Raw genomic sequence first — 26583 nt, 5'->3', positions numbered from 1 at the left:
CCCAACACCCCCTATCATAATAGAGCTGACCCCCCTTACGTTACCTTCTTTTCCCCCTCTATAACAGCTGACCCCCCTTACGTTACCTTATTTTCCCCCTCTATAACAATTGCAACCCAAGCACGTGTCCTCTTCTCATTGTATCAAGCTTCACGCAGATATGTTAGAACACCTCCTGATCAGTTAAACATGGGTATACAAAGCAATCCTGTTATGGTCAAAGAGCTTTCATTAGATTTGTAGCTGTGTTTTCATGCATTTACAAGGCTGAGATAGCTCTAATGCCACACACCTGTGCAATGAATCCTAAACTAGGGCTTTCAGTTCAGGTCACTGTAGTAAGAGTCATTTGCAAACTTCAAAATCGATTGCATGGTCCTGCCTCCACATTTCTGTACTCAAAAATAGAGTTTCTTGTTCTGTAACTTAATAGTCTTGGAAGTTGCTTCACTGCCAGCTAACCGGTAGTTTTACACCTATGCAACCATGTTCTACATGTTCCTAGCAAATGCCCGCTCTATCCTGACTACTGAACCACTACAGATTAAACTAGTGGCTGATCGTTATGTAGGCGCTGGTGATGTGCATGTCATGTGCCCATCCCCTACCCAGTCCAACCCAAAAGATGGGGCATATAATCATGGAGATAGCCATTGAGAGCAAAAATCATTCAAAAATGCTCTGGGTACTCTGGTACTTATCAGCTTATACTCATTCCCAACCTTTTTTCAACCTATCAATCTACTCAACCCCTGCTGCTTATATACATGTCATGATGTAAATCCAATCATGCCAGTGATCAAGACAAATTACAATTCTATTGTAAACTACTAGCCAGTCTCTAGCAAGCAGAATTGTGATAAGTATGCTGACATGTACTAAAGCTTCACCTATTGAAGTAGGAATCATCTCAAAGCATATAAACTCTAAGCTACATCGATCAACCAAACTTGAAAATTTAAAGACGTCTATTTCAAATACTGCATCAGCGGGCCGAGAGGTACCCTGCTACCAGATCAGAGCACTCCTCTAACTGCATTACAAGAGAAGCAAAAATTCATGCGGTCAGACCCGCCAGTCAGAACCCACGTCCGCCAGTCAGAACCCACGTAATCAAATACTGCATCAGGAGGCAGAGAGCTCCAGAGCCCAAAGCATTTCTCCAGTGCCCAAGAGGACTGCGTTAGAAGAGAACCAAAGTTTGAGCGCTGTTGAATCAAATTAACCACCAGCCAGAAGCCCACTTAAGATTCATCTTTTCTTCTGCTTCCCTCTACTTCCGTCGGATCTTCCCTTGTGTCCAAACATACCAGCTGACTCTGCTGTATTCTTCTTCTTTAAGCTCTTCTTACCACCATGTCCGTACTTTGCATCTCTGAAACGCCTGTTCTTGGATCCTCCACCTTTACCACCCTTGTTGCTACTTTTTCCCCCGGACCTGTCCCAAGGAGCTGAATTTCTCTTGCTGCCTGCAGAACCCTTACTGCCCTTTCCACCGAACGGTGCCCCGGGAGTTGCATCCAACTTTCTTCCGGTCTTTCCATCAAACCGTCCCCCAGGAGTTGCGTCCAGCTTTCTTTTCTTGTTACTTGGGCGTCGCTCGTCAAAGTCGACGGGAAACTCCTCCTCTCCTGCGGCGAAACCCCGATCCTGTCTCATCTTTCTCCATTTTTTCACCGAGTCGATATTCTGCTTCTTCTGTTGGGCCCTCTCCTTCAGCTTCTCAGCTTGCACTTCTTTGGAGAACCGCTTAGCCTCCCTTGACTTCCTTCGCTCCTCCACTTCCTCAAGTTGTTTGCGTTGAGACAAAAGCATGTCTTTTACCTTCAGCATGTGAGTATCGCTCTTAACCATCTCTGCATAATAATCCTCCGGCCTTAAAAAGGGAATACCCATTGCCTGCAACTTAACATAAGCGTCACGGGTGCCCTCCAAGGCTTGCGTATAGAATGCCATCTCTCGAGAAAGGTCATCGTTCACATCAATATCCCCAGGCTGATCATAGTTAACTGTGAGCGTCTGTATCCAATCAGTGCCATCCGGCCAACCAATCTCTTCAAGCTTTTCGTGGAGCGCAGACGAGTTGTAAACCGCGTTGGGCCGAGGCTGTTGCTGCAGAACTTCTTGCGGCTCGTCAAGACTGTCATCAGAATCATCAGAGTCGTCGTCTGTCTGTTGGAGTTGAAGATCATCATCCTCGCTAACAAGTGCTGCCATCGCGCTGGCTCTTCTCTCTCTTGTTTCCACGGCCTGAAGTTCAGCAGTTTAGGTTTTAAAACTTAAACCTTTTAGGTTTTAACGGTTTAAAACATTGAAACAAGTGAGAAACAAGTGAGAGAAATGAATGACCTGCCCAAAAGTTTGGTGGCTTCTTGGCTGCATCAAGGGAGATGATGCAAGCGGACTCACGAGAAAGAGAGAGAGACTCAAACTTGGCCGAATACATGGAGTAAGTTGACATGGAACAATAGATGCAATTCCCTTTTAGGCACTAAGCCCTCCCAGTCCTAGGGCAGACCAAAAAATTGCTTGATGATATTTTCGAGAGAATAACACCTTTCGATGAAAAACATGAACCACAAGGAGACAACGTGGCTTCTTGGTTGCATCAAGGGATATGATGCAAGCGGACTCGCGGGAAAGAGAAGAGAGAGAGAGAGAGAGAGAGAGAGACTCAAACTTGGCCGAATACATGGAGTAAGTTGAACATGGAACAATATATGCAATTCCCTTTTAGACACTCAGCCCTCCCCGTCCTAGGGCAGGCCAAAAAATTACTTGATGCTAGGAGCTCCAATGTTATTGAAACTTTGAAGAGCCTAGTGTGTGCATCCTCATTTGCCATGTATGCAAAGGTCCCCCTTAACGGTGCATGAGGTAGTTAAAAGGAGCTGTAATAGATGTTGCGTACAGACGAGTTGCGTTGATCATGAGGAGAGCCTGATGAGTGAAAGAGCTGTAGGGAACGAGATGGGACTGGTTCAAGGTGCGAGCAAGACAGTGGAACGAGTGGATGGGATAGCTGACGAGAAGACACAGATAGCTTATGGAGAGGATGGTAAATCTAATGAAACCCATCGTATGCCAATGCAATATCTCATAACTTCCATGGTGGCTTTCACCCCTATCTAATCATGACATTAAGTCGATGCTCAAACAAGAGTTGGTCTAGCGGGCTAGCGAGGCAGAGAAGAAGGGACTCCTAGATTCAGTGCAGCTATCTGTGAAATCCCATTAGAAGTGGTCAATGGACAAGCTTGCAAGAGGAGTTGGTAAAGTGCCTTCAATGGTGGAGCTGAACAAGTTTCTTGCTTATGAATGTGGCATTCCTATTGATGTGCACCTGAGGCCATATGCAATGAGTTGGGCGCTTTTGCTGGTGTTGTGGTTTTGGCCTTAGAGTCCTTCCTTTAGCGTTGATGGATTCCTCTTTCATGATTGTCCGTGAGTTTCCAGGTCTACTTGCTCGACTGGGAGCTGGTATTGAGAGGATAGCTCCTTATTCTGTCCTCTGCCAGGAATGAGTTTGGGAAAAGAAGGCGTGGATCCTCTGGGATTATAGTCAAGTGGTTCCAGACTTCATGGAGATTGTATTTCCTGAGACTCTAGTGCAACTTGTGATTTGGGTTACGACCAGGAGATCATTCGGGCTGTCAGGACACTTTATGAGCAAGTTTCAAACAGAGTCCGGACAGGAATTGGATGGACATACGAGATCATGAGCACTATCGAGGTCAAGCAAGGGTGTCCATTATTACCTATCGTGTTTGGCCTCCGCATTGACAAGCTCGCGACATTGATGCAAACACAGGGGAGGTACGTTGCTCTCTCGTGGGCATGTTGATCAGGAAATTGCTTTATGTAGATGATGTGGCTCTCTTGTCTTCCTCAACAGAGGGGCTCTAGAGACACCTTGATGCACTACAATCCTTTTGTGAGTGTCATTATTTGAAGGTCAACTTGGGTAAAACCAAGGTTATGATCTTCAATACATCTCGAGCCATCATGCGCCAAGAGCACTTCGCATTTGATGGTCCCCTGTCGAGGTAGTTTCATCATACACTTATCTTGGAGTCATCTTTTTTGAACCTATCTTCACTATGACACCCATGATGCATGTACGCGTGAGCAGAGGATATGCTTCATTGGCTAGACTAGAGAGGCAGTGCTTTTGCTCTCACTTTCAGGATCCACAGACCAAAGGATTGCTTTTTGACTCCTTGGTCCACCTAGCAAGGATGTATGGCAGTCCATGCTGGGGGCTAGACTTGTCGGATACAGAGTGGGTCAGGGTGGAGCTGCTACAGGTTCTCATGTTATCACAGATGATCCATGGTAAGCCATCCATTCCTCACCAGATCATTCAGGCGTAGTTTGGGTCACCCCCAATACAGCCAGATGCTACATTTTAGGTCATCACATATCTGTACCCAGTCAGGGAGTATGGGGATTACACCTCTAGGCGTAGCAAGATACCATGGCTAGCACTGTTCTCTTCTATGGCACTTGCAGTAAGGGGAGACCAAAGGTGCTGGTATGCATGCACAGATGGTTTGAGGGACTAGGACTCGAAATGGATAGACCACTATTCCAGTACAGCATGGATGCTTTGTTCTCTCTCCTCCTATCACACGAGGTCAACCAGGTTATCCATGAGGATCTACTACAGCTACTAACACATTCCGGACTTAGTTGGGTCCGAGTGATCTTTCAGTGAAATTGGGCTTTTAGAGAGATCACTTCTTACATATCACAGCGGAGGGTTTCATTGATCCACCAGGATACACGCAGATTCACATACTCCACCCGCTAAGGATCTCTCTTGGGCAATTTCAAGTCTCTTCACACAGACTTCGTATCGAGAGCGGTAGAGCAGAGCGGTTACCCAGGGAGAGGTGCATATGCACATTGTGTGACATGCAAGAGGTTGAGACATAGGAGCATTTCATCTTCAGGTGTCATGTTTACTATGAGATCCGAGGGCGTTTCCACTGTCTCTTCAAAGATAGGTATGGGGTTTTGGCATGTTTCCTCTCCTACCCAGACCAGCAGTGTTTGACTGGTTTCATTCATGAGGTGTTAGACACTGTGAGAGGATACTCTGAGCATGGAGATGAGCAGACTTCTTCCTCGACCGATACCTCTCAGAGCTCTATCACGGAGTTCTTTTAGCCAGATCACATAGACCCCCATGAGATGAGACCTCGACATGACCGTGACCCAGAGCCTATGAACCGAGAGCTAAGACAGAGGGTTGACACACAGATCATACTTGGGGACATCCCCTCCTTGTTTTGAGTTGGAGCATGACTGACGGGGGTCACATTGGCCTTGGTTAGACGGAGAGCTATGACCAGGAGATGTACCAGGACTGCACCTTGAGAAGCTATGACCAGGAGATGTCATAGTGGCCCTAGTTAGACGGAGAGCTATGACCAGAAGATGTACCAGGACTTCACCTTGAGGGGCCGACAGCGCTCTATTGCTGACCTCATACCTCCACTGCCTCATCCATCTTGATGTCTTGCTGCTGCTGCTGATGATGATGATGATTATTATGATAATGATGATGATGCTGAGATTGATATACAGTCGACTATCGACATGACTAAGTTGTACTTACGACTTAGTACTACCATTTTGCATTCTCCATTGGTGTGGATGCTCGTTTAGTAGCTCCACTACCACAGCTCATTGTATCAGGCTTTTCTATAGTCTCATAGACCCATCGGTCTTCCGAAGACTTTAATAAACTTTCTTTCTTTCTTTCTCTTTAGCTCCATCTCTCTCAGCTTTCATATAGACCTCTCAGCTCCATATCTTAGATTTTCTTCTTTCCTTCATCTCTCTCACTCATGCAGCTCCGTTGCATGCTCGGGGACAGCACAAGTCTCTTCAATAGCCTTGCACAGTGGTCCACATCTTCCGTGTGGGCAGCGTTGGTCTTGGTTGAGATTGGGTTGCTTCTCAAGCATTTGTGGATCGACTCTCAGTGTCAAAGGGTCATCCTCAAAGTTGCATGCCGTGCTCTCTGAAGGAGTGTTATTTGTATCTTTTCTAGTTTTCTAAGTATAAAGAAAATTCTTCCCTATTTGGGGAAGGGGGCCCTCAATGGTTATAGGGACCCAATCTCGTCGTCTACACTCTCTCTCTAATCCTAATCTCTCTATGGTGCATACCATATGCCTCGCACAAAGGTTTAAAGGTCTTGCTGTGCATTACACGATCATTAATTGTGCATGTTACATCAGTATTAGAGCTTCAGTTTGTAATCCAGTTTGACGATGCGAGTGTATCTAGAAAGGACACACCGACCAGCATCATGGAGCAGCAGAGAGAAGAAGAGTAAAATTTTGACTACTAGGGAGACAAAGTACGCTTCCGCCAAGCACTCAAGCAATGTTAGAGAAGCTCATGGAACAAAATAGACTTGAAGGAACTTCATGGCAAGTAGGAGAAAAAGATAAGCAGCTGGAAGGAAAAAAAACTACACAGGAGGAAAAACATGAAGAAGGTAAGGGACTCTCAAAATACGAAAAACTGCTCTTGTTGATGCGCACTTTGCAAACAGGAGGTAGCACTTCAGCGTGACAAGATGGCCGTAAGTCGAGAAGCAACACCGACTCGATTAGGAAGCCATGTTGCTCCATCGCAAACTGATGTTGGCCACTATGCAAGCTAGCATGAGCAATGCTTCCCTCTCGGCTTTGACCACACCAAAGGTTACTCCACTCACCCGATCCACTCCACTTAGCCATTTTGTAGTTTAATCATCAATTTGTAGCTCATTTTTTGCTTGCTCGTATTCAAGATGAACATGACAAAGTCCATCTAGCCGTCCCTCATCTAACCGATCAAGTGGTCCCTCATCTAGTCATCCCTCTTGACCTGGTGGCAGCATTGGTCTAAAAATTATAATAATCTGACCACACAAGTCACTAGTTTCCAGTGGGATATGTTTGTGACTGACCTCAAAGCTCGGTTTTGCCTCCTTACTTGTTGAATCTAGAAGATGAGTTTTCTCATCTTGCCCAAAATGGTTTGCTCGTATTAACCTACAGTAATAAGGTTATAACTCTAGTCCAACCATTAGGCATGTGTGAGACCAATAAGCTCAAGCAATTCATTAGTGGGTTAGACTCCAACATTCACTTGTTCGGAATTTTGACCCACTCAATTACGAGCGTGCCCTTATCCTGGCTCAGAATCAGGAAATGATGTTGAGCAAGGAAAAGCCCAAGCAAGTCCAAACCAGGAGCCAAAGCCGTGTAATAGTCCACAACCCCAGTGGGTAATGGCCCTCAGTGAAAGGACAAATGAGGAAGGGTGTATATAGCTATGTGCAGAGATGCCAAATTTGCAAAAAAGGTAAAATTGTCCCATCTGAAGGTGACAGGATTGCGTCAGCCCTTATTGATCCTCGAAGGTCGTTTCTAGGACATCACGATGCATTTTGAGGGACCCCTTCCTGCATCTACAGGTTCAATGTCTAACCATTGTTGATCGTTTTAGCGAATTCTATATGCTTATTCTATGCAACCAACACAGAAGACATAGCCCACTTATTTATCAGGCATTGGTACCCGATTGGAGGATTGTTTACCACATACAGAGATTCCAAATTCACCACGCATCTATGGAGGGATGTGTTTGAAAACTTTGGCATCAAGCTCCAGATGGACAGTACTTTTCATCTACAAACGAACGGGCAATTAGAGGTATACAATCAATTGACTTTTAATCATATTGTCATGATGCGAAGTCCAAGTAGGAGCAATAGCTTCCATTAGTGTAAGCCATATTGAATGATACCTATTCTTCAACCGAGAAGAGAAGACTTCCTCTAACCAATGAGACCGTGATTTTAAATTGTGGGAAGTAGACTTTTTTTCTTCCCTAGAGAAAGTAAACTTCTATTAAGTCTTGAAGGACACCATGCAAACCAGCTTCTGAAAGGCTAGTGATCATAAGTACAATGAGAAACTAGCTATCAAGGGAAACCAGCCTGTTTTCGAAGAATTGATCTCACGGCCTAGGGAGTCTTTGGAACATGGGCTAACAACCAGGGTGCCGGTCTATACATCAACAAATACCTTTTGCGCAGAAGGCATAGAAAACACATGTAGGCCAAGCCTTGTAGAAACACTCCCACCCTTTGGCAGTCATTCTCGAACCTAGAGTACCATGCTCTCAAGTGGCTTGCAAAGTGAGAATGATGTCCTGCTAAATGGCGACTAGGGTAGCAGTTAGAGGGACTTGCTAGACCCCCATCACTTGACTACACCAGACAACCTAGATGTTCCAAGAAGTCATGATGTGGGGGGCACAGTAGTTAAGGCACCTGACATAAACATTAGGCCAAGTCCACACCACCAGCCTAGCCCAACCATGGGTGGAGGAAACACTTTTGGAGGATGGACGTTGTGTGTGGTGGTTTACATGACCCAACGGTCAAGATTTTTGGACGAGGCGGCCATTTAATTACACCAATGTTTGATTGGTGTAGTGGATAGATGAAATAATTTGTGTTAGGCAACATGGGCTCAATCCGCTCCATGGGCAAAATTTTTGACCTACTCACTCAGTGGGCGGCTGCATATGACGGACACAATTTTTTTGGGTTAGAGTTTGGGCCCGCCGTCTTTCCTATTTGTCCAAGTAGGATGACGAAATTTCCCATCATTTTTGGAGGACAATCGGACGAGTAGTGTGAACTCAACCTTAGGAGGTCTACGTTACCATTCCTTTTATATTGAACTTATAGCTTCATTCTACATTTGGTGCTGATATGCATGGAAGTTCTGATAGACTACTACCAAGGCACTTATTCCAAGCAAAGGAAGAGCCAATAACATTTGTGCATGGAAAAAGCCTTGATGGCAGCTGACTCTTTCCAGGTAAGGCCTTGCCTTGACTTAGATACCACTCCATCCTTTGAGTGACCACATAATAGATGGCACTACTACCATAGATACTCATTGTGCTACCAACATCGAGGGACCGACTCCAAGCAAAGGAAGAGCCAGCAGCATTTGTGCATTGCAAAATCCTTGATGGCACTGGACTCTTTCCAGGTAATTCCTTCCCTTGACTTAGATATCACTCCATCCTTTGTGTGACCACGGAATAGATTGCACTACTACTATAAATACTCATTGTGCTCCCCACATGGCTTTCTTGAAGAATCCTCAAGTTTGGGCACATTAGATGCACAATGACTATGGCCAATGTTCTACCTTTACTAGCATACTCCTTCCCCTATCCTTAGCTCTAGTAATTCACCGCCCTTAACATGCATGAACCTACTTTATTTCTACAAAGGTTTCTGTAATACTTGGCATAAGACTGTAAAAGCTTTGGAAGTTCATGGATTTTGCAATTTTGCATCCAATATGTTGTCGAAATTGGCTAGGACTCTCCAAGCTTTCCTTATCAATCGTGATATCATGTAAATAAATGGGAGGATATTAAACTGCTTGCCCATGTGTTAACACTTCATCCTATCGATTTCCCTTTTGGAACGGCATTATTCTATGGTAATGGGGTACACAAATTATGTTTTTTGACCACCTTGTAGGAGTCTTATTTTTTGTCCTTTTGTCTAAGATAACAAGAGTAGTAATAGACTTGCTCGATGTGCTAACACGTAAGGCATGACTTCTCCATTTGAGGAGAACGACCTTTCCAAAGTTCACTTTCTATGAATACTAAAGGAAATCTAGTTCTCTGGGATATATTGTGGCATTGGGTTCTAACTTGACAGACCCATATATGATAGAAAAGGTCACCCTTCAGCACTTCATGAAAGATGTCGTTATGCTTAGATGAGGGACAAGGGCATAATCTATGAACACGTTCTTTTACTGAAAATATCCTGATACGTGAAAGCAGTAACATGGTGTTTTCTCTTTTCGCATGACTTTTGATTTTGATATTTTGTGAGCCACAAAACATGTATATGCAGTCTACTCCATGACATTTAGGATGACTCTAAGAAGACTACGCAGCTAAAAATCCAGAGGCAAGGTTCATCTTGGTAACGCTGACACAGAGAAAATTGTAAAAGTCTGCATCACAACCCAGTGTATACAACTTAGCTATTGGGTGTTGTTTCTGCAACTTGTTTTGATGAATCAAGATGATACATGACGCAATAGTACATATGTTCAACCTTGGACTTCTGGATGAATCAATGGCACGACTTCTCCACCTTTAGGAAAATAGGTTGACAAAATGTATTTCATTAATTTTAGAACTCGTGCACTCTCCAAATTCATTTTTATAAGTACTTTGGGATAAATTAAAAAAAAAGAAAAAGCACTCTTTAGAAGGAAAAAATTAAACAAAAATATAAGGTAATTTGTAACATTTTTAAAGTAAATAAAATTAAAATTATGAAATGTAACATAACATCTTATAGAGACTTTCATATCCTCTTCATCTAAGCATATTATAACAACTATAATCTCTCTCTCTCTCTCTCTCCTAAGGTGGAAATCTCCCCCCTCCTTCTCCTGCCCCCTTCTCTTCTCTCTCATCTCTCTCATTCGTCATCGTCGTCGTCCTCCTTCATCATCACCCCTTCCGTTCGTTCCGTTTGACATCACCCCTCCTATTCCGTTTGTTGTCAACCCTCTTGTTCCATCCGTCGTCACCTCTCGTCCGTCCATCGTCACCCCTCCTGCTCCGTCCGTTCGCCGATCATTCATCCGCCCATTCGTTCACCTTAGTCCCTCCGTTCGACAACCTCAGCCCACCCACCTACACCGTCAGAATCACGGGGGCTCTCTAGCCCCCGTCCTCACGCTGTCTGTTCTCGTGAGGCTTTATAGCTCCCGCTTTCTTGTCGTGGGGCTTATAGCCCCCATCTCCACCATACCCGTCGACGGGCCTGCTGGTTGGCCTATAGCCCTCATCTCTATCTTACCTGCTCGAGCGGGCCTATTGTCTCTATAATGGGCCTGCTGCCCCGTCGAGGCTACCTATCGTAGTACGCGGGCTGTTTAGCCCCCATCTGACGACTCAGCCGAATTTGGGCTCACTACTGCACCACCTTGAGCCACAAGGAGCCACACCCATTGCGCTTTCATAAAGCCTACCCCCATCCAATCTGCACAAGGTCTGCACCCTCACACAGCAGATAGGCACTCCCGACCATCGCAAGCAGCATGAATCAGAAGAGAGACACCATGAAAAGAATGTGATCAGCCTTGATTAAGAAGAAGTAGTAACATGTATTATTCAAGAAAAGGAGAAAGAAAAATACCAGTGCAGTTGAGGATTGATTGAGGACCGCCACGAGCTGTCAACATATATACAAATGTGAAGGTGGTTGTCATATTCTGAATTTGGTCCATTATACACAGGAAATAGAAGGGGTGTTGGTTGTTATTTGCAATGCCTACGCGAGGATGCGTGGAAGAGAAATGGGGAAAGCAAGCTTTGGAGAATGCCATGACAACATATTTATCAGGGACAACCAGTAAGGCTGTGGAGAATGTACTCACTAGCATCAATAAAATTTGTATTGCCCTCATTGAGAAGGTGGAGAGCTTGGAAGCCACAGATGTGGCATTGTTGGCTGAGAAAACACATGTGGATAAGGCCCTAAATGAAATGAAGAAGCAGGGAGGGAAGTTGCAAGAAAGGAGAAATCTAAGAAAGAGGAGTGAGAGAGAGAATGAATCTACCAAAACCAGCCTTCAAGACAAAATACATGCATTGGAGATCGAATTACAGCAAGTCAAAGAGTTGAAAGGGACTCAAGAAGGGACAGGAAAAATGGTGGAAGAGCTCAAAATTGAGAATGCCAATCTCAGGAAAGACATAGCAGCCATGCAAGCCATAATGCAAGGAAAGCATGCTAAACTTAACATCAAATTAGTAAAGGGGAAGCCAAAATAATGGAATGGAAGGATGTAGTTAAGTAAAGGGGAAGCCAAAATAATGGAATGGAAGGATGCTCTTGAAGAGGATAAGAGACAAGACAACAAATCTTTCAATGTACTTGTCAGAGGCCTATTAGTAGGGTATACCCCAATGGCGGACGCCAAAATCTTATTCACCAAAATGGGAGTCATTCTAATTTGTGAAGCAGCTTGGACAGTGGGTAGAGTGGATGCACCAGGAAGGCCATTGGTGGTGAGATTCATGACCAAAGAGGACATATCTATTATTCTTATGAGCATGAGGGAAACGCTGAAGGGTACCAAGACTTATCTAGATGATGATCTAACCCTCCTACAATAGGAACATCGAAGAGAGGGAATGGTGAAAGTTATGGCAGCAAGACATGAAGGGAAATGGGCTGCATATAGAGATGGTAAGGTCACCATTTGTGTGAGAGCAGATAGAACAAAAATCAAAGAAGGAAGGTGAAATAGTCAGTATATGACGGTGTTGAGGCCTAGAGATGAGAACACAAAGCAGGATACAAACGGTTGCATGGAATTGCAATGGAACCCTTTGGTCTGACCCAAGGGGTTTCTCAGAGACATACACTAATAGGTATGTCTCTATAGAGGGTCATAGCCCATATGAGATGATATTTGGTGATATTAGAGTTCTCGATGCAGGGAGCAATCTTACTTTTTGGGGACTTTAATGCACATATTGGGAATAGACAAGTGGGCCTACTTGGTTTCGATGATTTCCTCAGAGTACCTGAGATAGATCTGCCAGAGCTTTGGATAGAGAGATGCTTAGAGGATGTGCCATACGTCACTGGGTATGGCTGCTAGATATGGGGGTAGGTCATAATTTGATCATATAGAATGGTCTTCTTCAATGGCCACTATTGGGAGAGTTCACCTACTTTCCACACGGAGGGGGATCAAGTAGAGTAGATTACCTTTTGGGATCTCTAACTTTTGTGTCACATGTACATGATCTCATTGTCCTTCCTCCCCAACTTGGTGTTGATCACTCCTATCGAACCTTCAGCATCTCAGCTTCATTGTTGCTGATCACATAGGAAAGGATCCACCAATCTCCACTCGGGTCCAAGTGCATTTTGATCATGCACTCAATGTAGTATACATGAGCCACTTGTCGCATGAACTACCACACTCTCTTGGCAACCTTGCCCATGCCTCAGACACTTTAGTATCAGTGGTACATGATGCCGTAGTCAGATCCTTCCCCACGATTCGATCTACATCATGTTTCCCAACTAGGAAGATGCCCTAGAATCCATGGTTCTATGATGAGGGATTGAGGACGGAATACTTTGCACATGGACATGAGATCTTGGCCTTAATTCTAGCATAGATGTTTAATCATGCAGTATGTCATGGCTTTCCTCCTACCTGGAGCAACACTACCATCGTATGATACACAAAGTAGGGGACCCTATGGATATGAGGAACTACTACACACTCATGATATGCCATACGTTGGCCAAGATATATGGATCGGAGCTAGAGCAAGAGATCAGCTCTTATACTAAGGCACATCGACAAAGAGCATTAGGACAGGCGGTCTTTTGACGGCAACATTCCACTCTTGATCTCATCTTCACGTTGAGGGCAGTCATTGAGGAGGCAAGGTCTAGATCCCGAAAGTCTATGCTTGTTTTGTAGACTTTGTGGAAGGCCTTTCACACAGTACCATGAGCTCGCATGATTCGAAGGCTTTAGGAGATAAGATATAGGGAGTCATGATTTGGGGTGTGATGAGCCTATATGAGTCTGTGAGAGGGAGGGTGCATGCGCTTGGTGGGTTGTCAAACTAGATTGAGAGCATGATCAGAGTGGAGCAATGATGTCCTCTCTCTCTCTGTCACTCTTTGGGCTCTCTATTGATGAGATTATGATGTTCATTGTCCGCTTAGGTGGATAGGGATCCTTGCCTATAGATTTGATGATACAAATATTATTATATGCAGATGACATAGTACTCCTCTCTTCCTCTACGACAGCAGGTCTATAGCAACATTTTGAGGCTCTTGATGCATTTTGTAGAGAGAGATATTTCATGCAGTCAACCTTGGCAAAACCAAGGCATACACCTATCTTGGAGCAATTTTTGCGGGGCCTATCTTTACAATGACATTCCAACAACCACTTGGGCCCATTCGGCTCCAAGGGAATTATCACCTACTACTCCTCATGCTCTCTCCTATATTTTTTCTTTCACTGTTAACCAAAATGGCAGTTAACATGCCCCCCTTCCTATGCATAATTGTGCATGATGTCGGATTTGAGGGCATTGTTCATTATTCAGTAGTGGTCGTATGTCTTGTGGCAGATGTGGTAAAAGGGATGTAGTGGCTTCTGAAAATGTGTCTCGAATATGTCTTCAAATGCTTGGATGTGATGGTTGGGAAGATTTCGGACTCGTACGTATTTGAGGGAATAAGGGGCCCTCGTTGAGATTGAACACTATTTCCACTTGTAGGCACTGGTGGGTGCCATCAGTAGGTCTAGTAGAGCAGGGAGGTCCCTTAACAAAATAATTAGTAGAGCTAAAAAAGTGCATGGTTGCCACATTTGCTGGATCTGGGATGGATGCGATTGTCCTGTTGAACTCCTTCATTTGGGTAGCAAGAGCTAGGAAGGAGCTTCTCAAAACCGGTCCAAGTCCAATGTCAGCATAGTGGCATGAAGCTGGGGATGATCCATCACTTGCGCCTCACGCATCACTAAGTCCTCCAAAATGCTGCGCGTTTCAAAAATGGGTTCTCCATTGAGGCTGTAGACCAGTATCTTTATCGGCTTATGGTATGATGTTGTAGTCAAGTTGGTTCTATCATTTCCATGTACGCCGATCATGTTCACATCGCCATTTGTGGAAGCTGCGTTGAATGAGCTTATTTAAAGCTTTCACTTCCATTATGTCTTTCCGAGAGAGGTGAAAGCTTTTCACCTTTCCTTTCCACTTGTTCATATTTGCCATATCTTCAACTGATCTAAAGGAATTTATTGCCTCATATCAGGTATTGTGGTCTGGTGTGGAGTCTTGTGGTTGCCTATTGATCCTCTTTCTCTAGGGGATGTTGGGAAGCTTCCTCTTTTGACTCCTCTTTGTATGGCCCTTCTAGATAAGAGAAGAGCATGGGCTTTAGTATATTGTACCACTGTTTGGTACCAATGTCTTTGTGTCCCTCTCCATTGAGAGGCTACTATTGTGTTTCCCCTATTCCATGTTGTGAGGTGGAGGGATGTGTGGTTATGCCCATGCTTGTGTGAGTGCCAGTGACTATAGAGCTTGGGCTTGTGCTAGGTGTAGTATCATGATGTGAGGAGGGAGGTGGTTGTGGGGCGGCTAGAAAAGAGTCAAGTTAAGTCCATATCATCATGATGGACTTCCATAGGGTAGGCCACATGTGAATCATCAAATTGATGTACGTCAGTGTGAATCATGTTCTAAAGGGCTTTCAAAATATTATTGTAAAGGACCATGATACTGGTAGGGGGATGTCTTTCACTTCTTCCCCTAAATAGGTGGTGGACAATGAATTCAACATCATTGTGACCGCACCCCTGCATCCATTCAAGACTACATTGGAGAATTTTAGGATTGTAGGGGAGGTCTTTTAGGGTAGAAGGCTTTACAAGTTCAAGTATTGGCATAGTCATAAGGAAGTTGGTGGCGTGAAGCACTCTACCCCAGACGATGGAATTATATACAATGGGATGGTAATAAAGTGTTAGGATATCCATGGCCTGTTCCAAAACTAGATCTTCCTAGAAGTATGCCATAATTATAAGTGGGTGTGCTTGGAATGTGGAGTGGCGAAATGCCTCATTGAGGTCATACAGTGTTAGAGTATTTTCAAAAAGGATGCTGTGGCAAAGAAGTGCGGTGAAGGTGCGGTGGTGACTGTGTGCAAAAAATATGTGTAGGTGCCATGGACAGTGCGCATTGTGAAGTAGAGTGTGGAAGCTCAGGATGATGACACTTCTTGCAGCCTCTCGTGGAGAAGACCTGGTTCTTGTGCTGGTTGCCTGCAAATCCACTTGCAGTGCTAGTATTTGCTACTCTCATTGATGGGTAGCTACATATAAATTGCTGAATCAGGGTGGCTTGTTGTTGCTAGACTTGGAGCTCTAGTGCATGTTTCTCCTCCATGACCTAAGCATGTTGTTGTTGATCTATGGTAGCTTGTCACTACAATGCCTCAAAATCTACCTACTGTGTGAGATCTTTTGGTGGCAAGGGCCTCTTGCGTCTATTATAGCTTGTGTTCTAACTTTTTGGTCGTCTCCTAGTGCCTTCTACCATAAGGCGAGCAACCTTCTCCTTCTCAAGGGAATCCTCTGCTTGCTAGATCCCGCTCGCATTGCAGTTTGTATTGCCCCTGGGTAGTATTGTTGTCAGAAGGAGTCTTGGTGTTAATGGCCATACCCATGAAGCACGGTGATGGATCTGGCCCTATGGGTTTTGAGAGACAAATGGCTCAACATCAATCTAGACCTATGAGGTTTAGCTGCAAATGGCTCAAATAGATCTAGTCCTATGGGTTTTGAGCCTCAAATGTCTTAGGACAGAGGTAGGCACCGAGATCACCCAAATTGGCAAGGATAACACAAGAGCCATTTGGATCCCATATATGGATAACACAAGAGCCATTTGAAGATAAGAGGAGGTTGAGAGAAAGCCTCAATGGCGCCATATGGTCCCAAGCAGTTGTAACAAAAGAGAGAAGAGAGAGTGGTATAAGGAAAATGGTTGGCCCTCCCTTGAATAGGTGACTAGTATAAAAGGCCAAATGGTTGACTTTGGTCTTCATTTTTGTATGCACAAGTTTGGAATACAAGCTCCCTCTTCTCTTCAAAGAGTGTCTTTGGGTGTTCTCTTGTTTCCCTTGTAGTTCCTTTGTGTTTGCCACTCCCTCCCCCTTCGTTCTTCCCCTCTCCCTCTCCCTCTCCCTCTATTCTACCATCACCCCTTCTCCCTTCTCCCCCTTTCCTCTTTCTCTCATGGAAACATATTCCAACAATCAAGCCACTTGAGTGACACTTGTGGATGGCTCGTGCTTTGCATTGCTCTCTCACAAGGAATAGCTTGGAGTGGAGGCTCCATTGGCATTCCTTCAAGATCCCCACAACATGTGAGTCACCATAGAGACTACACATCTTTGGCATCATTGTCGGGGAGTTCAAGGTATGCTTTTGCATTGCACTTTCTTTCTCTCATCATTTACCCATTGCTCATTATTTCAATATTAATTACTTGGAGCTTTGACAGTGGAGTCGTAGGGGAGGAATGAGGGAAGAAGTGTGTATTTAGATGGAAAAAGATGAAAGTGTTTCCTGTTGGAAAGCATTTTTGATCATCTGAAGCTTGTTTTTAATGTTTTTAGTGCTTTGAATTGATAGGAAGATGGTAAATTAGAGGATTGCTAAGGTGTATGTGATAGCAAACTCCGGATGGCATGCTACTTGGTGGAGCCTTTTTGGGGTAGGGTAGCATGTAGCTACAGCAGTAGGCTAGGCCAAGGTTGCCCTCGGAATAGAATGAAATAGAATATCCTCTTCATCAAAGAAGGTGACTTTTCTACAAGAGAAAGCCACCAATGCAGCAAACAAAGGCATCACAACTTGAGAAAAGTCTCAAGGAAGGTGCAGAAGCCAAGGTAGAGGAGGCACAAGAGCAAGCTGAGGCTGCTACAAAATTGGTCGACATGGAAAGGCATAGAAGAGAAGAAGCAGAGAAGCGCATGAAGGAGCTCCGAGATAGGCTCGAAGAAGTGAGAAATGACGAGACATGGTGGACAAGGAGCTAGAAAAGATGTGAAAGGATCTTGAAGATCAGAGAGCTGAAAAGGAGGGTCTTTACAAACGGCTCTGCAACATGCAAAATGCATTGAACATTGAAAAAGACCAGATGATGGAGGAGCTAAAAAGGGAGAATGCAGAAACCAAAAAGGTGATGCAAGAACTATGAGAGAGCTTCAAAGCCAGGAAGGATGGGGCAGAGAGTAGTCAGGGTGGAGAAGACAACAAGGCAACTCCCCAGGCCAGGAAGGATCCAGAGAGTAGCCACGGTGGAGCAAGTTTCAACCACCATGGTGGAGCAAGTTCTAGTCACCACGGTGGAGCAAGTTCTAGCCACCATAGTGGAGCAATTTGCAGCAACCATGGTGAGGGTTGTTTTTGTGACGAGAAAGTAAATGTTGCAGCTCAATTTGCCATTTGGGTAAAAGATGTTAAAGACAAGGAGCTCAAATTGAAGAAGGCCTGACTGCGAGGAAAAAGAGCCTGAAAGGAGGAAACAGCCGCATTCAGGAAAGGAGCAAGAAGGGTCGAGCCTGCAACCAGGAAGCTCAAATCAAGGAAAGAGGAAGCGGCATGAAGAGAGGGGCCGGGCCTCTACAGGAAGAACCAACCCCATTTTGAAAAGGAGCAAGGAGGGCCAAGCCTACAATGAAGAAGCTCAACAAGGAGTCCTTGAGATATAATATGAAGTAAAGGAGTCTTTCAGATTGTAATCTATGTAATTTGTGTGTAATCTATTGAATTGTTACTCTTCTCCAGAGTTTACTTGGGCAATGTTTTCTCAGCTATGTGACTAGATAGTGTCCTTTGATCCATGCCAGTGTGGTGATAATAATGGGATGAAAGATTTCGATTTGACAAGTAATGTGAGATGAAAGATAAAGATTTCGATTAGACAACTAATGTGAGACGAAAAATTTAGATTAGACAACTAACATGAGACTGAAGAATGAAAAGGTCGGGCTCAATGAACTCTCTCCCTATTTCAGTGTAGTGCAGACACAACTAAGAGCCCATTACAAAATCTAGCCCCAAAACTCTGTACATCGATCCACCTACTGCGAATCTATCACATAGCCAAAAGACTTTGGAATGCTTTTGTTCTATATGAAAACGATTTTGGATGGCATCCTCATAGAAACAGACCCGGAGAAGGAGAAAAATAGCTGCAAGAAGGACATGTTTTGGTGGTAGGTGTATTACTTGGAGTTGGCACAGACGGTGAATATTAATTTCCCTAGCTATTGTTTTTCTTGCTTCTTTAAGGTACTTGTCAAGCTCATGATGTAGGTTTCTTTTGGCAGGATATGATAGAGGCATGAAGATGTATAGAGCGCAAAGACCAGGATGAAGAGGACCACCAGCAACAAAAGGAGAAGTCAGTATGGGCATATAAGTCGGTAGAATCAAGCAAGCAGTGTGCAATCCGAGTGTATGAAGAGGTCTGCCATTGTGCAACAAACTGGCCTCAAGAGCTGGGAGATGCTTGCTATATAGAGAGGCTAATAAGATAGTTGGAGTCTGGAATTTCTTTGAAAAAGCAAAATGTCATCGTGTTTTGAAAAAATAAATATCTTGTAGACATTTCTTGAACTTGTGGATATTCTCATGGTGCTCGTAATACCTGATTTTGTATCGACCTACTTTCATGTTACTACTTAAATGTTTTAAGTAGCCCGGTGGTTGAAATCTGATGGTCAACTATAACCAGTCTAAAGGGCACTAGCGCTGTGCAACAAATTTTAGGATAGCATGGTAGTAGCATGGTAGTAGTGTAGAGATAGCATGGTTATAGTGCAAGATTAGTGTAGGATTAGTTATCGCCAGCATGGTGGTTGGTTGCACTAGGATATGAACAGCCACCAGTGTGGTGCTTTGCTTCTATTATTACAAGATGAATGGATTAGTTATGGGAAACTAGTGCAGTGGTTGTTGGGATATACTAAAAGCAAGAAATTTGACGGTTAATGAAACGATAAATAGTCTAAAGGGCATTGTTTTAGTATAGCACTATTCAACAAATTTAAGGATAGCAAGGTAGTAGTGTAGGGATAGCATCGTAGTAGTGCAAGATTAGTGGAGGATAAGTTATCACTAGCGCGGTGGTTGGTTTGCACTAGGATATTAACGGCCACCAGCACACGGCCACCAGCACACGATGATTTGCTTCTATTATTACAAGATGAATGGATTTATAGGATGTGTGGATTCGTTATGGGAAACGATAAACAGTCTAAAGGGCACTATTTTAGTATAGCACTGTGCAACAAATTTTAGGATAGCACGATAGTAGTGTAGGGATAGCATGGTAGTAGTGCAGGATAAGTTATCACCAGCGCGGTGGTTGGTTTGCACGAGGATATTAACAACCACTAGCACGGTGGTTTGCTTATATTATTACAAGATGAATGGATTTGTAGGATGTGTGGATTCGTTACAGAAAACTAGCGTGGTGGTTGTTGGGATATGCTAAAAATAAGCATGGATTTTATCGTTTGGGATTTACAAAAATAATTTAATAAAACCAGCACGGTGGTTGTTTGGGATATACTAAAAAGAAGCAGTCTCAATACAAATTCCATTTTGTAGGACAAGTGGACATATTGTTTCCCTGCAATGAGACTACATACATTTTCTTATATCTTAGTTGTCCTTGTCCACCGCTCCAAGACACCCCAAGATGTGTTCATGCGTGTATAAATTCAATTTGAAGACACTCTTGCCCTTCCTTCGTTGTGGCATAGGTTGCATCTGGAACTTAATAGCTCTTACTAGATGAGAGTACACACATGTTTGTGGACTCTTATGTAGCAGTTCGTAATTGCGGCCTCTCTTGGATGTTTTTTTGTACCAAAAAGCTCTGACTACTATATCCCACTTCTCATAGGTTGTTCCCCAATTATCCTTGAATGTTTCCTCAACCTTGTACTTGGGTTCTGTGCACTGCAATAGAAAGAATGGGTCATCTTCCTCATTCTCCCTAGAATCTAAGACAACTGCAAAGTTATCCCCCTCTTCCAGACAATCAGTGAGGTCATCGAAACTCTCCCCAAATTATGGTGAGTCATTTGCCTCTCCAATGTTTGTCACTCCATCTGAACGTAGAGGGAAAACTTGAACTCACTCCCATGTCTTCGTAGTTGTAATGTTCTCACAATCGTCATGATCCCCTATGATGCACGCACTGTAGAAACAAGAAAGTTTTCTCGTTTAATCAGTTGGTTGTTTGAAAAGCCCCATATGCTGTGCAAACCACGAACTCCTTTAATTTTCTCGCAATCATGTCGACTTCTCTTTTGCACTTCATACACTTTCACTTCATGGAACACTCTGCGTACTATAGTATTCTTAAGGCTTTGTTTACTGTATTTTGAATGCACGCCTGTGGAGAGGTTGGTTGTAAGCCATGTTACAGCATCATGGACATCATTGAGTTTTTCTTGAGGGCATGCTAAATGGTAGTTAACAGAGCTTGCTTAATAACAGCACCGCATCCATCATGTTCACCCTTGCCATGGCTAGACCCAAAGAAATTCCACATCATGTCTAGACCGGTCAGAGATTTGAACCTTGAGACAAAGTAGAATCCACATGCTGATTTAAATTGAGAGGTAGCACCATCTAACCATGCCCAATGTTGTTTTATATTTTCTACATGGGGATTTTTCTTTTTCAGCCATTCCCAATGCAGTAGAAAAGCATGCTACACAAATAGGGTGTCATGTTCCCTATCATCTGAAATGTAGAAATGGTAAGTGCATTGCAGTGACCTAGACTCTTGTGAGTCAGCAACCAGATTGACATCAGGCATGGAAGAATCAAGCAAATGATTGTACGTGATATGCATAAGAATTGTTATCTGCTTATTGTACCAATCACAACAAGACAAAGCACCCATAGACATGCACACAGACGCGTTTATTGAACTAAATAAAAAACTTACGGGTGCGTCTATTTGCACGTCTATTTTCACATCTGGAGACCCGCGTCTATTAGTGCATCTATATATCAGACACACGTGTGTATAGAGGCGCACTTAGACGCTTAAATAGATGTGCTTATAAACGCGTTTATAGATGCAAATATAGACGCTTGTCGAACAGACAGACGCGTATATAGATGCATTTATAGATGCACTGATAGACGCGCTTTTTTTTTTTTTAATTTACAGAATGCTGTGTATGTTGTGTATGCTATATAGTTATAAGAATCCCATATCCACATTGTGTAATTCAATTCTTACATCCAACCGCATTTTAATTACAATTCCAAATAAAACATTACAACTACAAAACGCAATAAAATTGAAAGCGCAAAAAGTGCTTGTATATACATATAGCACGAAGCTAAGCCACGTCATGTGGCTTCAAGTACAAAAAATAAGAAAGCTAAGCCATGTCATGTGGCTTCAAGTACAAAAAATAAGAGGAGTGTATATACAAGAGGCATGAAGCCAAGCCAGTGGCTTTAAGTACAAAAAAGGCACTACTTCTATGACTAATCTATGTTCTCCAAGTCCTCGCTCCCTTCCACACTCCCTTCTGTGCCTCCTTCCTCGTCTTTCTCATCGTCTTGTGCACGGGCCTGTAAACAAGGGACAACATATATCAATGTATGAAAAATCAAATCTTTACGTATAATTTTGGCATTATTTATTTACTTTCAAATACCTCGGGGGCCGCTCCAGTAGCCCGGGTATACTGCTCCTCAGTAATCAACCCGTCATCATAGAAGTGCTTCCATGTATCTGCTTTGCGATGGTGGTGGTGGTGGTAGGCTATCTCCACAGGAGTGGGGTATCTGCCCATGATCTCAAGCTGCATGACAACACACTTTGTGGAGGGATTAGTACAAAGAAACAACCTCCTAATAAACTACATAAGCAATATAATTTGAGATCGATACTTACAAATTGGGCCTCCCATGATTCAACACCCCCTGCTCCAAAATGCGCGCTTCCATATTCCTCCATCTGGATCCTCTGTGCCTCCACGTGCTGCAGACTGGAGTCCTCCCTGCCGACTTCATTGCTTTCTTCCACTCATGCTTGTGAGCGGTGTGGGGCAGGCCCCTTGGTGGTTGACCTCCCTCAAGCCTGGCAAGCTCCGCTAGTGCCTGCCTCTTAAGCGAAGATCTTTTATTGCCAAGTATCGTAACAATCTTTGACTTGGCCCATTTATCTGTGAACTGGCGATTGGGGGGGTTAGGATACCTAGAGCGAACAGCAGCGATGGTCTCATCAGCCAACCTCTTTGGCTGGTCTTTGTAGTGGATAAAGCAATCTCTGTAATTGTTAGCAATTACAGAGCGCATGAAGGCCATGATGTCCTTCCCCCGCGCATCCATCAAGATGCCTCCTGTCTGAGTGATGTCATAATAAATCATACCATCACCCGGAGGCACGTCTAAATCATCTGAATCATCATCGTCCGCACTGCCACCCCTCCCAAAGCATTGTGCCATGCATCCCCCATCGCTCTTCTTGCTACTACGCCTGCTACCGTGTTGTGTCGAGCTTGTACGCTGGCCACTCGTAGCTGGAGACTGCACAGGACTACGCTAACCTCTCGTAGCTGGAGAACTGAGTCTCGATAGCACAGGAGTAAATCGATGGCTTTGTAAGATAGAAGGACCTCCTGACGGCATGGGGAAAGGGGCATAAGACGAGATGGCAGAAGGGACATAAGACGGCATGGGGTAAGGGGCATGGGGAAGGGGCATAAGACGGTATGGGGGAAGGGGCATAAGAAGGGGCATAAGACAGCTATGCTGACTCCGTTGGGGTGATCTCAGGTGGTGTGGGGTGATTTGGAGTTTGTAGTGCCGACTCCTGAGGAGTGTTTAGAGTACCCATCATATACCCATATAACTCTACAGGACTAGGAGGGTGCCCTAAAAGGTTATATAAGTCCTTCCAAATAGATTCCTAGGGATCAGGTGAGTTGGAAGCGCTTCCTGGCCACATGTTGAACTGGAAAAAAGGAAAAAAATCTATTACTGATGAGCTGAGAAGAAAGGGGAAGGGAAGAGAGGCTTACTGTTGGAGCGCGTCTATAGACGCGTCTGATTAGCGCCTCTATAGACGTGTCTAATAGAGCGTCTAACAGAGCATCTAACAGAGTGTCTATAGATGCGTTTGTCTGTGTCTACAAACAGGCTAGACGCACGTTTAGACGCACCTGTAGACGCGCTTTTAGACACGCTCTGAGATGCACCTATGGACGCGCTCCGACAGATGGGATTTTTAAAAAGTAGAAAAGGACATTGCGCCCGACACACAAATGTGAAACTGATACCCAGATCATGCGCTTCTTGGATACGAGAAAGTACAAATCTAAAGAGAGCAAACTTCCAAACAAGATCAACTGCAAAAGGACTTACTTGGATAGAGGTATGGAAGGTTCTTCTTCTTTTTCAAAGTTGCTTCTCCTCCTTGTTCGTCCTCCTCTCCTTTAAGCTTAGAAGTAAGTGTGGGTGCCTTCCTCTTAAGTGTAAGCTTGGAAGTAAGTATGGGAGCCTTCCTCTTAAGCGTCGAAACTGTGGATCTGCTAATAAGGAAGGAAGCAAGCCGCGCGAAGTATAAGTAATGTGAAGAAAAGCAAAGCGAGCGCGCTAAAAGCAGGTTTAAAAGCCGCGTCTATAATCGTGTCTAATGGTGCGTGTATAGGCATGTCTAAATACACAGAGTAGACATGCCTTTAGATGCGATTGTAGATGCGCTTTAGATGCACCTTTAGATGCGCCACAGAGTTTAAATTAAACATTTGAAGAAAGCAAATTCGGTGGGTTGTTTGTTTGTAGGATGTCTTCATCTTCAACAAGTACCTCCAGTGAGGATGAATCCCTCCATATCCACCATCGCGAAATGTGGTTGGAGCAAAAAATCAAATGTTTGTGTGATCGATGTCGAGGAAACATGTATCGTGCATGCAGGATTACACTCAATCATATCTCAAAGTATGGAGAATGGGATGTGACCGTAAACAGGGTAAGGGTTTGTAAGTTAAGGTTGATTGAGATACCTATGGGTGTTCATATGTTTGAGTTATGATCCCATTTTAATTTGATACAGGATGCAGTGCCACACCTGCATATGTTGCCCTATGCTCGTCGTGAGGAGGCGAAGCATCGGCGATATGAGGTGGGATCTTCAGGAGGGACCATTACGGATGCATAGAGTGATGGTGATAGTAGCCCTCTGCCATTACCTCATGAAGCCGTGGAGGAGGAGGTGTTTGATGATATGGTCTGGGATTTATACGTCCATCAAGGTAGGGATGATAGCATGGAGCAGGATGTCCTCGTGGGTTCAGTTCATACTACTTACTAGCATTTCACGTAGTGCATCGAAGGACGTGAAAGATTGTATTTACAAGATGGGCGAGCTTGTGAGGTACTGTACATGATACAAAATATGATGCGTATCAATGCTCCATGCAAGTTTGAATGCATATTGCTAATATGCTGTACTTTTTCATTTCTAGGTATGTGAGCTCAAAGGAAATAGATCCCACCACGCTTGAGAATGCTCGAGTTATGTCAGTGGAGGTGGTTTGTTTAGTGGAGGAGACATTTCCATGTTCTATTCTCACAAGCCAACTACATCTCATAGTGCATTTGGTGGATGAGATTGCTATATGCGGTACTATACATGCACGATGGTTGTTCTTCCTGGAGCGCTTCATGAAGACCTTGAAGGGCTTCGTGAGACAAAATGCAAGACCTGAAGGTAGCATGGCTGAGGGTTGGTTGGTACAAGAGTCACTTGTATATATTTCTGAGTTTCTTGTTGATGTGGATAGCTCTCTCCCACGACTATGGAGAGATGATGAAGACCTAAGGATGACCTCTATTGTGCCTCAAGGGAAAGGACGCAACAAAGTAATAGACACGGAGTTGCATAATAGTATCAACCTCTTTTGCGTGCTTAATAGTGATGTGATGAAAAGATGGGTGACAAGATACGAGGATGCAAAGGCAAGAAGATAAGAAGAAAGGGCCCTCTTTTGTACACACCACAGATCTCGTGTGCCATATCCTCAGTATCTAAGAGCACTTCCAAAGGATATTCATGTGGATTGGCTACTTGATGAAATGGAGAAAGCAAAGAGAGACGAGGGGATGCATATCACAATGGAAGAATGGGAGTATGCTAGGGGATGCATGAGCAAGGTCGGTATATAGAATGTTATGCATAAGTTAGGAGCTTTCAATAATTTAGATTGCTTATTTAATTGATTTTTTCTTGGTGTAGTGCACTATGTTCAATGCTATATGGTATGAGGGCAAGCATTTTCGAACACAACGGATTGATGATAAGAGAAATACACAAGATTGCGGCGTCATTGCTAGCTTTGAGGGAACCAATGGAGCCATGGATGATTATTGTGGCATAATCCAAGATATTATTATGCTTGACTTTCGACGCTTCTTTGTGTATGTTTTGGATGTAAAGTGGTTTAAGGACGTGGTGGAAAGAGGCCCTAATGCAACAATCAAACGCCATGCAAGTGGCTTTGTAACTATTGACTCCACAAAGTTTTGGCAAAGTAGGAAGGACACACTAGTACTACCGCAACAATGTGGATAGGTACTATGCACACATATAAAAATATTTGCTTTTAAATATTTGATGCAAGAAAAATAACATGATTGTATTTGTGTTTGAATTAGGTTGTCTATCAACCAATGGTGGATAATAATAGATGGTGGCATGTCATACCTATTATGCCACGTTCCAAAGTGATGTATAGTACATTTACTAATATGGAGTGTATGGAGGATGATCATGGCCATGGATGTGATGATGACCGTGATACGAGAGAGGAGGATGATCATGAGATAGGAGATACAGATATTGAGG

At 43.8% G+C, this 26583-nt stretch overlaps 1 protein-coding gene across 1 annotated transcript; it reads right to left on the bottom strand.

Moving 5' to 3' along the window:
* Nucleotides 1-950: 950 nt before the first annotated feature.
* Nucleotides 951-2461, bottom strand: LOC147905272 (rRNA processing protein-like protein). Its single transcript, XM_087397197.1, has 2 exons — nucleotides 2350-2461; nucleotides 951-2250 (listed from the first exon to the last, which is right to left on the bottom strand). The coding sequence occupies exons 1-2, from the start codon at nucleotides 2380-2382 to the stop codon at nucleotides 1252-1254; spliced, it is 1032 nt and encodes a 343-aa protein (XP_087253323.1). The 5' UTR covers nucleotides 2383-2461; the 3' UTR covers nucleotides 951-1251.
* Nucleotides 2462-26583: the final 24122 nt, after the last annotated feature.

This window comes from Dipteris shenzhenensis, chromosome 1 (genome assembly GCF_047967505.1).
Source record: "Dipteris shenzhenensis isolate YYH24624 ecotype China chromosome 1, Dip_SZ_1.0, whole genome shotgun sequence".
NCBI lineage: Eukaryota > Viridiplantae > Streptophyta > Polypodiopsida > Gleicheniales > Dipteridaceae > Dipteris > Dipteris shenzhenensis.
The sequence above is the reverse complement of the archived record's forward strand: the minus strand, read 5'-3'. Positions and strand labels throughout refer to the sequence as shown.

Bases quoted from the DNA above. Each gene is read 5' to 3' on its own strand.
- LOC147905272 (XM_087397197.1), bottom strand. From the start codon at position 2,382: ATGCAGCCAAGAAGCCACCAAACTTTTGGGCAG. The intron at 2,251-2,349 runs GTCATTCATTTC...GCTGAACTTCAG, and splicing joins GCCACCAAACTTTTGGGCAG to GCCGTGGAAACAAGAGAGAG.